The sequence below is a fragment of the Brachionichthys hirsutus genome, chromosome 8 (assembly GCF_040956055.1).
Source record: "Brachionichthys hirsutus isolate HB-005 chromosome 8, CSIRO-AGI_Bhir_v1, whole genome shotgun sequence".
Taxonomy (NCBI): domain Eukaryota; kingdom Metazoa; phylum Chordata; class Actinopteri; order Lophiiformes; family Brachionichthyidae; genus Brachionichthys; species Brachionichthys hirsutus.
In genome coordinates this window covers 10,876,020-10,888,652 of record NC_090904.1, presented here as the reverse complement: position 1 = coordinate 10,888,652, position 12,633 = coordinate 10,876,020, and the positions used below count along the sequence as shown (strand labels likewise).

Below are 12,633 nucleotides of genomic sequence, written 5' to 3'. Positions count from 1 at the left end.
CAGGAATGGGAAAAATGATGAAGAGGAAGTGCAGCTTGACCGTGTAAACAGCACTTAGTATGTATGTGGCGTTTGCTATCAGAAAAGCCATTTTCACAAAGCATCCTACCCCAGATGTTCTGATATTCCGTCCATTCCCATCCCATCCACGTGCGGAAGGGGAAACGGGCCCTGTGGTGCAGTCGGAGATATAAATAGGGCACGGTTTTATTTCACTCTCATAAACATGCAGATTGATTAGGGGCATTTTCTGCTCGCCTGCCTCCATCCACCCAAGCCTTTCCCTCCATTAGTGATGAAAACCTAGATTTATTGCCACGTCTGTCACTTCCAGACCATAATTCACTGCCCCGCTGGCTGGCTGTTTGATGTAAATGGGCTCTGGGACCCAGGCCATATTAAAGGCATGTGTCTCTATGTCCATAGGAGCGGATCCAGGTGGCGAATGGGGCGCTGTCAATCAGCCGCCTGACCTTGTCCGACACGGGAATGTACCAATGTGTGGCTGGGAATAAGCACGGAGAAGTCTACTCCAACGCGGAGCTCAGAGTTATAGGTAAGACGCTGCTTTGGTGTGTGTCTGTGTGTGTGTGGGAGTATTTGCGAGGGGGGGGGGGGGGTATTTTATGGACATTGATAGCACGCATCTGTACAGCGCCATGAGCGTCGGCGTCAAATTGGGTCTCATCGTATTCCTCTACTCGATGCTGCCAGACTGACCTACAGCCTCGCTCTTATTGGCCGCTAATTGCAAGGCATTAATTATCAGATGAATGCATCTGGCTGACAGTGATGGATGCCGGAGCCGCTCTGTTCACTAGCCTCGCCCACCTGCCCTGTCAAGACTGTCACTCTCCACTCTATACCCGGCTGGCGGCAGTGCTCATTCACTATTCATTCCCCAACATGGCTCATCCTGATCGTGTTCCCGATAGGAATCAGGCTCCACAGGAGTCGAGTTTGCTGGTCAAACTCAAGGTGGCGCTTTCAGAAGAGATGGGGGACTGAATCCGCTGGTTTCTGAAGTGGTTCACAGCCAGGGAACGTTCTTCTGTACTGGGAGCCATGATCAATGTGTACTGAGAATAATCGAGTTCCACTGATCTCCTCGATGACAGCATGTTAGGACAGGGATTCGTTTCGCTTTGATGTCTGACTATCCTATTCATAAAGAGCCTAATCCAGTTCTAGAATAATCCATGGTGAGGATGCAACGTATTTATCAAAAGTCATTCAGCAAAGTATCAGACAAATAAACAGAGGAGGAAGAAGAGATGTGTTGTAAAGTCTGGATTTTAATATGCTGCTCGTGTTTCAGCTGTTGCCCCAGATTTCTCTCACAACCAACTGAGGAGCCAGACGCTGGTGAAGGTAGGAGGAGACGCGCTCGTCGAGTGCAAGCCCAAGATGTCTCCCTGGGGTGTGGTCTCTTGGCGGAAGGGCAGCGAACCACTCCGTGAATGTAGCAGGTGACGTTTTATTCAGATTTTACCCCCCCCCTATTATATGAGGGGGGGGCCGAGGGGGTTCTCATTGCATGTGTTCTCATTACTTTCAGTCTGTAATGGTTCCCTTGAGGCCTTGTTAATACCCGACCATTTTATGCTCAACAGCACGCGCTGCTTCCAGACCTAACGCCTCGTGTAAAATTTTGATGAAGTCGTCACCCAATGCGATGTGGCCCACGTGGTACCACGCAGAAAAAAATATGACATTAATTAACTATGGCAAGTCTTGTTGTCATTTGGACACTTAAAATTCTCCACAGACCCATTTACGCAAAAAATGGCATTAGCCTGAAATGGCAAATTAGCATTTTGCCCGATGATTTACGCGGCAAATCTGTTTTCGGGGTCTTATCGAGGTTCCAGCCTAATTTGTACATGCAAACATGGACTATGGACAAAATAACACATTTTAAATTGTCCTTTTTTTTTCTTTGTTCTCTGTTGAGTTCATGAGCAATTCTCCAATGTAAATTTGCCGAACCACTACTGTGGAGTTGATTTTGCAAAGCTGCTCTGCTAACTGCACAATTTCAAATCCCTCTGGACAAGGATCGTTTCCAAAACGTTGCGACGTCGACATGGACATTTCTTTTGCACAGGGAAAAAAAAACTTTTTCCATTTTAAATAAAAGCCATTGTGTTAAGAAGGTACAGCAGAGGACGGCACATGTTGACTCCAAATGCATCAAATATGGCAGTTCGATCAATGGATGGATGGACGGATGATCGTGCGATGCTTACTGAACCCTCAGCTCTGCTGCGTTTGCAGGACCGCGTTTGAAACGTCAGACTATTTTATTGCCCTTGGCTGAAGCAGCAACAAGGCTGCCGTCGTGGAGTCGCTGTGATTACCCTCTGCATGAGGCGTGGCTGCACAAGACATCTGCTCCAGCGCGAGATTCCTCGCTGCCGCCGTGCTATTCCGCTACCGTAGAGAATATTTTAGTCTTGTTGTGCTGCGGTAGAAAGACTGCTCATTACCGCAATGTGCTCACAACTATGCTTTTATTTAAAGTCGCATCTCGAAGCTTTTTAAAGTGGAAGTTAAACTCGCCGTCTTCGTATTCCGCCTCTGATTGGCAAGTGCGATGGATTAGGGCTGGTTTAGCCCGATGACTCGTCCACACTGGCATTATGAGAGGAAATTAGGGTCGAACTTCAGAGGTGATCTTTATAGGTAGTGAAACGACCCTGGGAATAAATTCACTTCTAATCAAGTACTTTTTTTTTTTTTTGGTCATTCAACTTCTGACTTGTTTCCAAATGTCTGAGGAATGGAGGCCGATCACGATCAATTCTGCCGGCGTTTGAAGCCTCGCCGCAGACAGGGGTCAGCCGCTGCTCTGGCGTGGCTCCGCTCTGACAGCGGTGCTGTGTGCACAGCGTCTTGCCATCCTTTGCATATACACAAAGCAGTGTTGTTGCTTGTCAAACAAAGTGGCGGGGACTTTGCATAGTGGTTCTGCTCCCGGTGCCCTTCACTCGGCCTGAGCGCCTCCGCCGCACACCTCCGCCTCCCCACGGCCGGACTCATTTTGATTTGAATTCATCGTTTGGGTTGATTTGCCTTCAACATGTGCATCAACAGTGTGATGTGATTTTTTTTGGGGACGATTTATTCATCGCACTGGTTTCACACATCGCCTGCATCGTGAACACACGTGCAGCAGTTCTTCCTTGTTAACTTTCTTTTGCCGTTTCTCTATGTATTTAACATGTATATAGAGTTTCATTGTGTAACGCTTGCATGTCTGCACAGCTCTGCTTAGTTATGCACCTGAAAAGAAAGGTGCAAATTCATAAGACGAAAGCTGTGAACGCCTTTTTTGTCGAAGATGAATTGCCTTAATTGCGTTAGCACACTACCGTGGCTTTGGTGGAAAGGGAACCAGTGTCACCGGCTGGGTAATCCATCTTCATAGCAGCAGCCCCCCCGTTTATTTCATCAGAGGAATAGCCGAAGCGAGGGGGGGGGTGTTGCGGAGGGGCCCTTATCTACCCCAGACAACCCTGCAGGGACGAGGTTTAGATGACATCAGCCGAAACAAAGCAGCTGAGAGCGCAGAGCGGAGCAGGTCTTGGTGGTGAGCGTGTAAGTGGGCCTTGTCGGCCATGGAGAGGAACCGAAAAGGAGCGGCATTTCAATATGTCACTAGCAAAGAGAAGTTTGTTAGGCTTCTCTTATTGGACGCACTCAGTCAAATGTCTTCTCACGAGCCGGCGCAGGATGTGCTGACGTCCCGCTGCCCCCCCCCCCCCCCCCCCCCCCCTGCATTAAACGCCATCTTTTAAAGACCTTGAGTATTTATCGGCTTGGCAGCCATTCAAATATTTGCGCAGGATCATAGAGTCTTTTGAAGAAGGTATTTACCCCTGAGTGCAAGACTTTAAAGTGCTCTGGGTGTGGCGGGGACAAATCTCCCCCCCCCCCCGCTTTTTTTCTCAGATGCTCGAATGCAGCAGCATTTCCTCAGACGCGTGGCACATAGGCGTCGCCTCGTGTCATCACAAGGAGGAAGCCTGATAATTTCATTTTAGTCAAGACAATAGGACACTTCTTTTGTCCTCTTTATCTTTGGATTAGCTGTCCTGTCAGTCGAGTGCTAGTCAAAGGTTCACCACACAGCGAGTAAGCCCAGTCCTAAAGGGCAAACATCTAAAGAGGTTTAAGGTGTCAACGTGGTCCAAATGTAATGCTTTTTGTACCGTATGATTTATTTAGACAGGCAGTAAATGTAAATGCCGGTAGGTATAGCTAGATTTCCTCAGGAAGCAGAATGTGCTCCTTTATGTGTTGTGTTATAATTGCTGAAGGGAAATGGCGCTCCAAGAATAAAGCACACCTGGTAAGCTACTGCCAAGTCCAAATGGCTTCCGTTGGGCCTCTGTTCTGTCCGCAAGTGCACAACGCGGGACAATGAAAACTGCATGAAGAATGTTTTATTTATCAATTTATTGATTGAAAATCCCCCAAAATCCCAAATAATTCAATGAATTGAATAAAAGGTCCTGGATTGGAGTCCTATCTAATAAAGTGTTTCAGTTTCAAGAATTGGCACTTAGCACTCTGAGCTCGGAACAGAGCCAGCTAATGATATTCACATTTGAGACATGCATAAACACAATTTTGGAATCCAGAATTCTTCAAACATTTCACATTTGCTGAGAACGATTGGGAATCAGTAATAGAGTGAGCTGTCTGTGCTTCTATAAACTGTGAGCTCGGAATGTTTGTGAATTGAATGTGAGAAGAAACGGTTATTTGATCACCCTATAGGGCCTGGAACGAGACTAATGCTTCCTTAAGGTGCTATAATGGTTTATTTGGTACCTTATGTTTCCCCCAGAAATGAGCTTCAGTGCTTTTTTTATGTCCTTTAACAGGCGATTTTAAGGAGCTGAGAGTACTTTTATGATTCTGACGCTTTCAGTTTCTCCAGTGATTTTATGTCACAGACTACTACAGAGTAAATTGGTGCACTGGTGTTAGCTATGGCAAACATTTTCTTATCATGGTAAGTGTTACCAAGGTAACACCTGTTCATTACTTGACCAGCTCTATATTAGTGGTTTTAGACTGTTAAAGGTTTGCAGTCCCGCAGCACGAAGACAGGATGCAAACAAACACAATGGGGCGCTAAAGAATTCACCTGCCTCCCAAATATTGGGTCATTTATTTGGACCTTTTTTCCCCCTAACTTGTCTGCATTTGTGCTGAAAAATAACAACATTCATGGTGTCAGTCATTGTTCGAGTTTCATAAAATCAATTTTTTATGTGAATGTGACCGTCACCTGCCTTCTTGGCAGACTAGCCTATCGTGTTATATTAAGCTCTATTTTCTACTTTGCGCCATAGAGGGCTGTGCTACACCACGGTGAAACACGGAACCAACAAGACGGACAGACAAAAAGTGAGGAATAGACTGAGGAGAAAATGCAGTGGATTTATTTGTGCTTCTTGTTTCTCCCCCTTTCATCCAACCTTAATTCCAAGGGTTATCCCTAAACACCAGATTCACAAAGGTCTAGAGGGGCAGAAACCTCCACTGACTCAGGGGGAGGAGTTAACTCTCATGCTGAGTTTCAATGGGTGCTGGTGTGGTGGACCTGGCATGCATGAAACCTCCACCAAAGGAAAGAGCTGTCACCCTGGGCCCAATGACCTTTTAAAACACACACGTTTCATTTTAAATGCCCTGTGGATAAATAAATTGCACATTGCCCACTTAGTGATGTGAGTCGATGTGAGCGTCTGGCGTCACCAGAAGCAATGGCAACTGTGTTTTTCGAACTTTATATATATCCATTGCGATAAAAAAAAAAGATTTAAAAGTCCAATAAATGGTATTTATGAGTCAGAACATTTTATTTTTGGTGGCGTGTAGAGCTGAGCGGCTGAGGAAAGATGCTCTGCAGTCTGGCTGAACAGCAGCAGGTACTTCTGCACTGCGTGTCAGAGGTCGGTCGGGTCAGCAGACGAGAGTCGGAGTGACTTGCTGCCTTTTAATATCCTCAGGTCTACACACAAGCGCCTCATATCACCACTATCACTGATGCCTGGTGTATGGGTATCAATAACAGGCTCGCCAGTTTTAATCATCACCCTGCAAAGCCCTTCTGTCCTCTGGGTGGCGCAAATCCCATGCCAATTTGTAATGTTTGCAGTTGGGATGCTCTCCTGGAAAAGAGAATACTTATTTTTTTTATTTTTTACTTAAAGTTTAGAAATACAGTCCTTTCTGTGCTAAAGTGGCCTACAAGGAGAAAGCGAATCTGACTATTAATATATTTTGCTATATTTATCATGCTATAAACGAGAGGATTGGATTGGATTGAGTCACTGTTCAAGCATGATTTAAAGGTGGATGAGAATAACCGTCATTGCTTGAGCTGATGTATGATTTCACGTTTATCATTAGCGAATGAAACTTTGCCATAAAGAAAACACCATCAATTCCAAAGTGGCCATATCAAGCCGCTTGACACATTAATGGGATTAATAGATTCCAAGCAATGCCCGATTTAAAATCAAAATGCCGGCATGAAATTGGGCTGAACGTCTCTCTCTTCTTCCTCCAATATTTTGTTTTTCATCTCATATCAGAAACAGAGCTTTGATGCATCTTTTTATTGGTGCTTTTTGTTTTTGCCAAAGGAGGTGCTGAAATCTGTAAGCAGGAGAGATGACTGTTGCAGGATGTTCTCTGACTCATTTTGTGCCCGGAGCAATTTGAAAATTATTTGCTTTGTGTGTTTATGGCTTTAAGTGGGGGCTGTTAGTCTGAGCTGTAGTTGCGGGCTCAACATGATAACTGTTTGAGTGGCTTACTGAGTTAATGCGAGAAGACACAGGAGGATATCTGGATGTGGCCTGGATGTTGATTAGCCCATTAGGCTGGAGAGGGAACAACACATCGCCGGAATGGCCGGTTTCCAGCTGCAGTCATGACCCACTGTAACGCCGTCCCTCTTGCATATTATATATCCCCGATACAGTGGAAGACAAAATAAAATATCACTGTCACCTAAATGTAGAGATGTCTCTCTGAGTGATCTCCATTTACGGGCCCATCTGCTCCGTCAGACACTCCGGAACGGATCCGCGTACCACTGTGGGCGAACTTTGCAATAATTTACTTATCATAAATCTCCTCATCTCTTTCCATGATGCATTTGTTCTTTCAATAAGGTTTTAATCAGAGTCTCATCAAATTTCCCAGGGCTGGATTTTATGAAGACTTGGAATTAATAAGCCCTGCATGGAAACAGGTGTGCAAATGTCTTGATTAAATGATCTGCAAAAACGGACAGCCCGACACTGCCACTTCAGCCTCCTCATTTTCACTCTACACACTGTTCTACTTATTAAAACATTGTTTATCATGTTTAATTGTCACTTCGCATTTATTCTCATCAGATCTCCTCATTTGCTTCTAATTGAACATCTGCTTGTTGTGACTCTGTGGAGGTTCGCGATGTGCCAGGCCTGCATACTGAAAGCCGATGTGCCCGGAAAGGCTTATTCCATTAACTCGCCCGAAGGAAAGTTTTCCTACCTGACAAGGCTGCCACGGACAAGCTGACTGGCGCTTTTCATTTTGCATCTTCGCCTGCACCTCTCCACCCAGGCTGTTGCTGAAAAAAGAAAGACCCGCGTGAAAGAGCGCGGCGCTTCTCGCCTGAGAATGGGCGCGAAGCGAGGATTAGCGCTTTGCTGAGCCTGGCAGCTGCAGACAGCCTCCGACACTGTTCAGAGGGGCCTGCTGGCAAACACATCCGCACGGAGGATTAAATGTTTTATTTATCCAAACATGTCTCAGAGGTGGAGCGGCGCAGGAGGCAGGAATCATCTGATTGGTCCATGTGAGCCTTGTCAGGTTGATTTCATCTGAAAGGAAGGTCAGGTTTGCAGGATGATGCGAGCATAATGAAATTCGTAAATGTAATATAAACATTGCTATTTTTTTTTACCCTTATAGACTTTATTTATACTCACTTTAATGATTTATTTTTTTATTCACTTCATGTCCAATCACTGTTCATTAGTCGCACGAGTCACTGGATTCATGCGACTAATGAATCCAGTGACTCATGCATGTCACTGGATCAGTAGTACTTTCGACATGTCGATTCATTCGACTTCCCATCAGGGGTCACCCTGTCCTTTGCATCGTGCTCCCCAACACCAGCCACTCTCATGTCCTCCCTCACTACGTCCATGTATCTTCTCCTGGGTCGACCTCTAGTCCTGTTCCCTGGCAGTTCCATCCTCAGCATCCTTCTACCGATATAGTCCCTGTCTCTCCTCTGGACATGTCCAAACCATCAAAGTCTGTCCTCTCTGACCTTATCTCCAAGACATCTAACCTTCAATGTCCCTCTTATTGTCTCATTTCTAATCTTATCCAACCTGGTCACTCCCAAGGAGAACCTCAGCATCTTCATCTCTGCCACTTCTAGCTCCGCCTCCCATCTTTTCCTCAGAGCCACTGCCTCGAAGCCGTCCATCATGGCTGGCCTCACCACTGTCTTGCCGACCTTTCCCTTCATCCTCGCTGGCAGGAGTCACTGGATTAGATGAACATTGAAACTATTTGTACAAGATGAACCCGAATGACCAGACGTTCTTTACTGAGGCTGTGCAGTTGCAGAATCATCAATTTTTATTAGCGAATCTTTCTCTGATATCAGGCCATGTTGACAGTATAGCAGCATTGTGCCTGGGGGGGTGGCGGTTTAAGCAACTTTTCACCACAGACACGTAGTGTCTGTGGTGAAATGTATGACATCATCTCGAGACTGTCTCCACAACGTCAGCATAAGGAGATAAGAAACGTCTTTGCGATGATGATCTGCCTTCTGGAATTCTGTTTGGGAGGATGACTCTTCAAGGACATTTCCCCCCAAATGGACAAAGTGCACATTGCTGTCCGGAGATATTATTGGATCACTTCACCATCCGTCATTATGGAAATGCATCCCGCACGGCTCACAAACAAGAGTATATCCATTAAATCACAAAGGCTCGGCATAATTTATTTATGCCGCAAGCTGTGCATTCAGTGTATTTCCAGCTTTTCGGAGAAGGACGGATCTTGTTAAAGATGCTTCTGGTGCTAAACTCAAATCAATCTCAGACCAGAGATCAAGTGAATTGTGAGATGTTTGCTGAGATTAGGTCAGAATCCTCTTTACCCGTCTGCATCCCATGTACTACTCCCCGGGATTATTTCTTATCTGGAAGACTGTGGGTGCATGATATCATTTTTCAAAGTGAGAATCCACCAGCACAGCACGAGTGATCCATCTTGGTTCCTCTGACAAATTCCTGTGGAACATGTGTGTGCTCTTTTATTCCTGAAGGGATACCGCAGCACATAAGAAGAGATGAATATCTCTGGAAGGGGAATAGTCCAGGAGAGCAATTTGTGATCAAAGGAATCCTCCAGAAGCGCGTCTACAAACCTGTCTGCGGCCCCAACAGATATACTCCCACCGCCTCGCAACGCAATTACAAACACAAACACATAATGTTCCGCAGGCGGGAGGGAAGGTGCTCTCGCGCCGTCTGCTTCATTAAGACGCCTTCCCATTAAAAATGCACAGCTTTTTTTTGGAAGGTGTTCATTTGCACCTGTGTGAGTGCATTAGTGCAGGAAAGAGAGAGAGAATTTGCCATTTCATCGATCCGGAGTGAATATTTCCATGTTATTTTGAGCAGTTTTGCTGTATTTTAAAGCATAAGTCTACAGATTCCTGCTGTATCTAAAAAGTAGAGCAAAATTATTAACAGCAGCAGCAGTACGCATTTCATCGAGTAGATTCGCTCTTGCGTCACAGAGCAGTGTTTTCATAAACCAACAATATTGCCCGATTCTCGCCGGTGCCCTGGAGAAGTGTCAATGCTCAATAAACCAAAAGAGGAAGCCATTTCAAGTATGTCCTGAAATTTATTCCACCTCATGTGTAGCTAAATAGGAAATAATAACAACAGCAACACTCAACCCCGGTTGCAGCGCCAGTGCTTATTTCCTGTCAGTCATTCTTAAGAGTTTCCTGCGACGCCGACCACAGGGGGGAACTTGTTGCGTTGTCGTTCGGCTTTGATTGACAGCTCCAAAAGTTGTCCTGTCAAAAGGACATTTTCCTTATGGTGGTAATTGTTTGCAAGGTACAGTGAATTTGTGCAAATCAAACGCTGGTATATTAACTTTAATGAAGCTTCATGGTAACGCCTGGCGCTGTGGGGGGGATGTGCGGTACCTTCTCTGCAATCGTATATCTTTCATGATGTGATCGGGCTTAGCATTGACCCGCTGACACTGAGTTATATAAAACACAACTGTTATTTATCTGGACTACCATCTGTCATCTAGCGATCCAGTAGCACTACAGACACCAAAATACGAACAGAAGCATCCGCAGCATCTTAGATTGGGTTCTCCATTCGCTGATCTGAGATGAGATGATGTGCTTCTACAGATTTATGATACCAGTTTATGTAGTTCCACTTTTGGAAACCTGTTCTTACATATATATATATATAGTATAATACTTAAAAGGTTAAAAACGAAATTGGGGGCAGAGGAAACATGTAATCTCTCCAGTGATTTCTGAGTCTATCCTGGGGTTTCTTCCCAGTTGAGGAGGCGTTCCGTAGAGTTCCTAACAAGATCACGGAATTGCCTCGAGTGGCTCCATTTGTGCTCCCTTTGTGGTTGGCTAGATTAGAATTTATGTAGTTCATTCTGTGGACCACATTCATTTAGCGACCAGTTCCATTTACATTCATCCAATATTCAAAATACTTCCCTCTGCTATCACAGCCGTCCCTGGCTCTCATGTCCCATAGAAATATTAGGTTTACTAAAGGCTAAGATGTCATTAAAGCTGCAGAATGGTCTCCATCGTAGGTAGATGGATAAAGCCGCTGTTCCATGAACCTTCTTGCTTTTAAACTTTATCGGGCATGGCTTTATGTTTGAAATCACCTCGGTGCTCATCGGATCCTAGCATGGAGCCATCTGGCGAACAGCAACAGCGTGACAAGGTGAGAGACATTGAGACAAGCCTGGGTAAAGCAAAAAATCAATATCGGTTACACCCGTATTGGAGAATTGCCTAAATTAAACACCCAGATGTCCCTTTTTTACCGGCATGAACCAATCACTTTGTGGACTGAACGAACCACAAAAAGAAAATGCAATTTGTTAGACGCTAACACAGAGGTCGACATCTTAACCAGAAAAAGACTATGTTTAGTCTTACTAATACAAAACACACACACATTTATCTGAGGGTTTGAGCGGGTGCTCAGCTGAGCTTGAATTATGAATTTACCAGCCGGTTTCTCTCCTGCAACAGCACGCGGTGGAAAACCTCCGGAGAGGCAGGCCTTCGGTTTAGCTCAGACCGCCCTCCCGCGCACGTCGGGGTTTTAAAAGCAGTTGAGCGCATCCATCAACATCTCAGGTTGGGTCCCGCCCCTTGTCCCAGCTGAGAGGATACGGTGACCTCACCTGTTTGGCCGAGCCTACCTGCCGAGCCCCCCGGCAGGTAGGTAGATGATGGCTGGCAAAGAGTAACGTATCTCACCTAATCTGTGAGCCCAGCTCGACCGGCGAACAGAATATCAAACACGCCACCTGCAGTGCTTTGACACACTTGTTTATTATTTGTAGCTGAGTGAGTGGCGTTTGGGAGTCAATCGACGGCACGCCGTGGCAATGACGTCTGCCTAGAGAAGGCCACCGCTGAGACTTAATTATATGTTGAATTCACTGCAGGCTTGTGGCCTCACGGCTGAGCAATTCCACCGATAGAATCTTAACCCCTATTTTCACAAGCCTTTTTATTTACCCCGTTAATTAAGTGGAGATGGATGCCGGCCTCCACCCTGCAGCCACGCCACCAATCAGCCGCGGCGTCTCGGAGTCGGCATTTATGAACGGTCCCCGATTGAAGCTCTCAAATCTGAAATCTAATCTGCGGTCAGGCTTATTACTGTTGGTGTGCTGAAAATGTATTGTCGCACTTCTATTCTTTCGCAGCATCAGCGTAGTTATGTGCAGGTAGCATGATTTGACGCGCCCCGCTGCAGCCGTCTCAGACTCGCTCCACCTTTGACTGCAAATTGCCGGTGATTTGTTCTCCGTGCGTCCCCTGACAGTTTCTCATCCCCGTGTAGAATTCATTGAACGGATCAAAGATGAAATGAATGGAAAACATCAAAACAGGGCTTCCGAATGCCTTTTTCTTTTTTCTTTTTTTTTTGATTGTGGAGGAGGCAATGTCCGCACCTATCGGCAGCATCTCAAAGAGACTGTAAGGAGGCTGCAAAAACAGGCGCCGCTCTCTTTCCTGCAATTTCCACTTCACAGTCCTTGTGATCGCTGCTCCGACTGATATGTGTCTTTCATGTTGTCACAGAGCAGTAAGATCAGCAAAGCGCACACCCCCTCGTCCTCTGAGGCGCGATGACCCCCCCAAAAAAAACAAATACGCACCTGTGTTTTTTAGGGGATTGCATGTGTGGATTTGCCTGTACTGTTCAAAATAACCGCCTCCTTTTCAGCGAGTCACTTCTGTGTCCACTAAACCTTTGCGAGGCAGGGATGAAAGAA

General features: G+C 45.7%; 1 protein-coding gene across 1 annotated transcript in view; it reads left to right on the top strand.

Moving 5' to 3' along the window:
- The window catches only part of cntn4 (contactin 4), a 69,486-nt gene that overhangs the window by 38,103 nt on the left and 18,750 nt on the right, over nucleotides 1-12,633 (top strand). Inside the window, exons 10-11 of the mRNA XM_068742127.1 lie at nucleotides 427-556; nucleotides 1,319-1,469. Of these exons, the coding sequence (XP_068598228.1) occupies nucleotides 427-556; nucleotides 1,319-1,469 (281 nt within the window). The remainder of the gene's footprint in view (nucleotides 1-426; nucleotides 557-1,318; nucleotides 1,470-12,633) is intronic.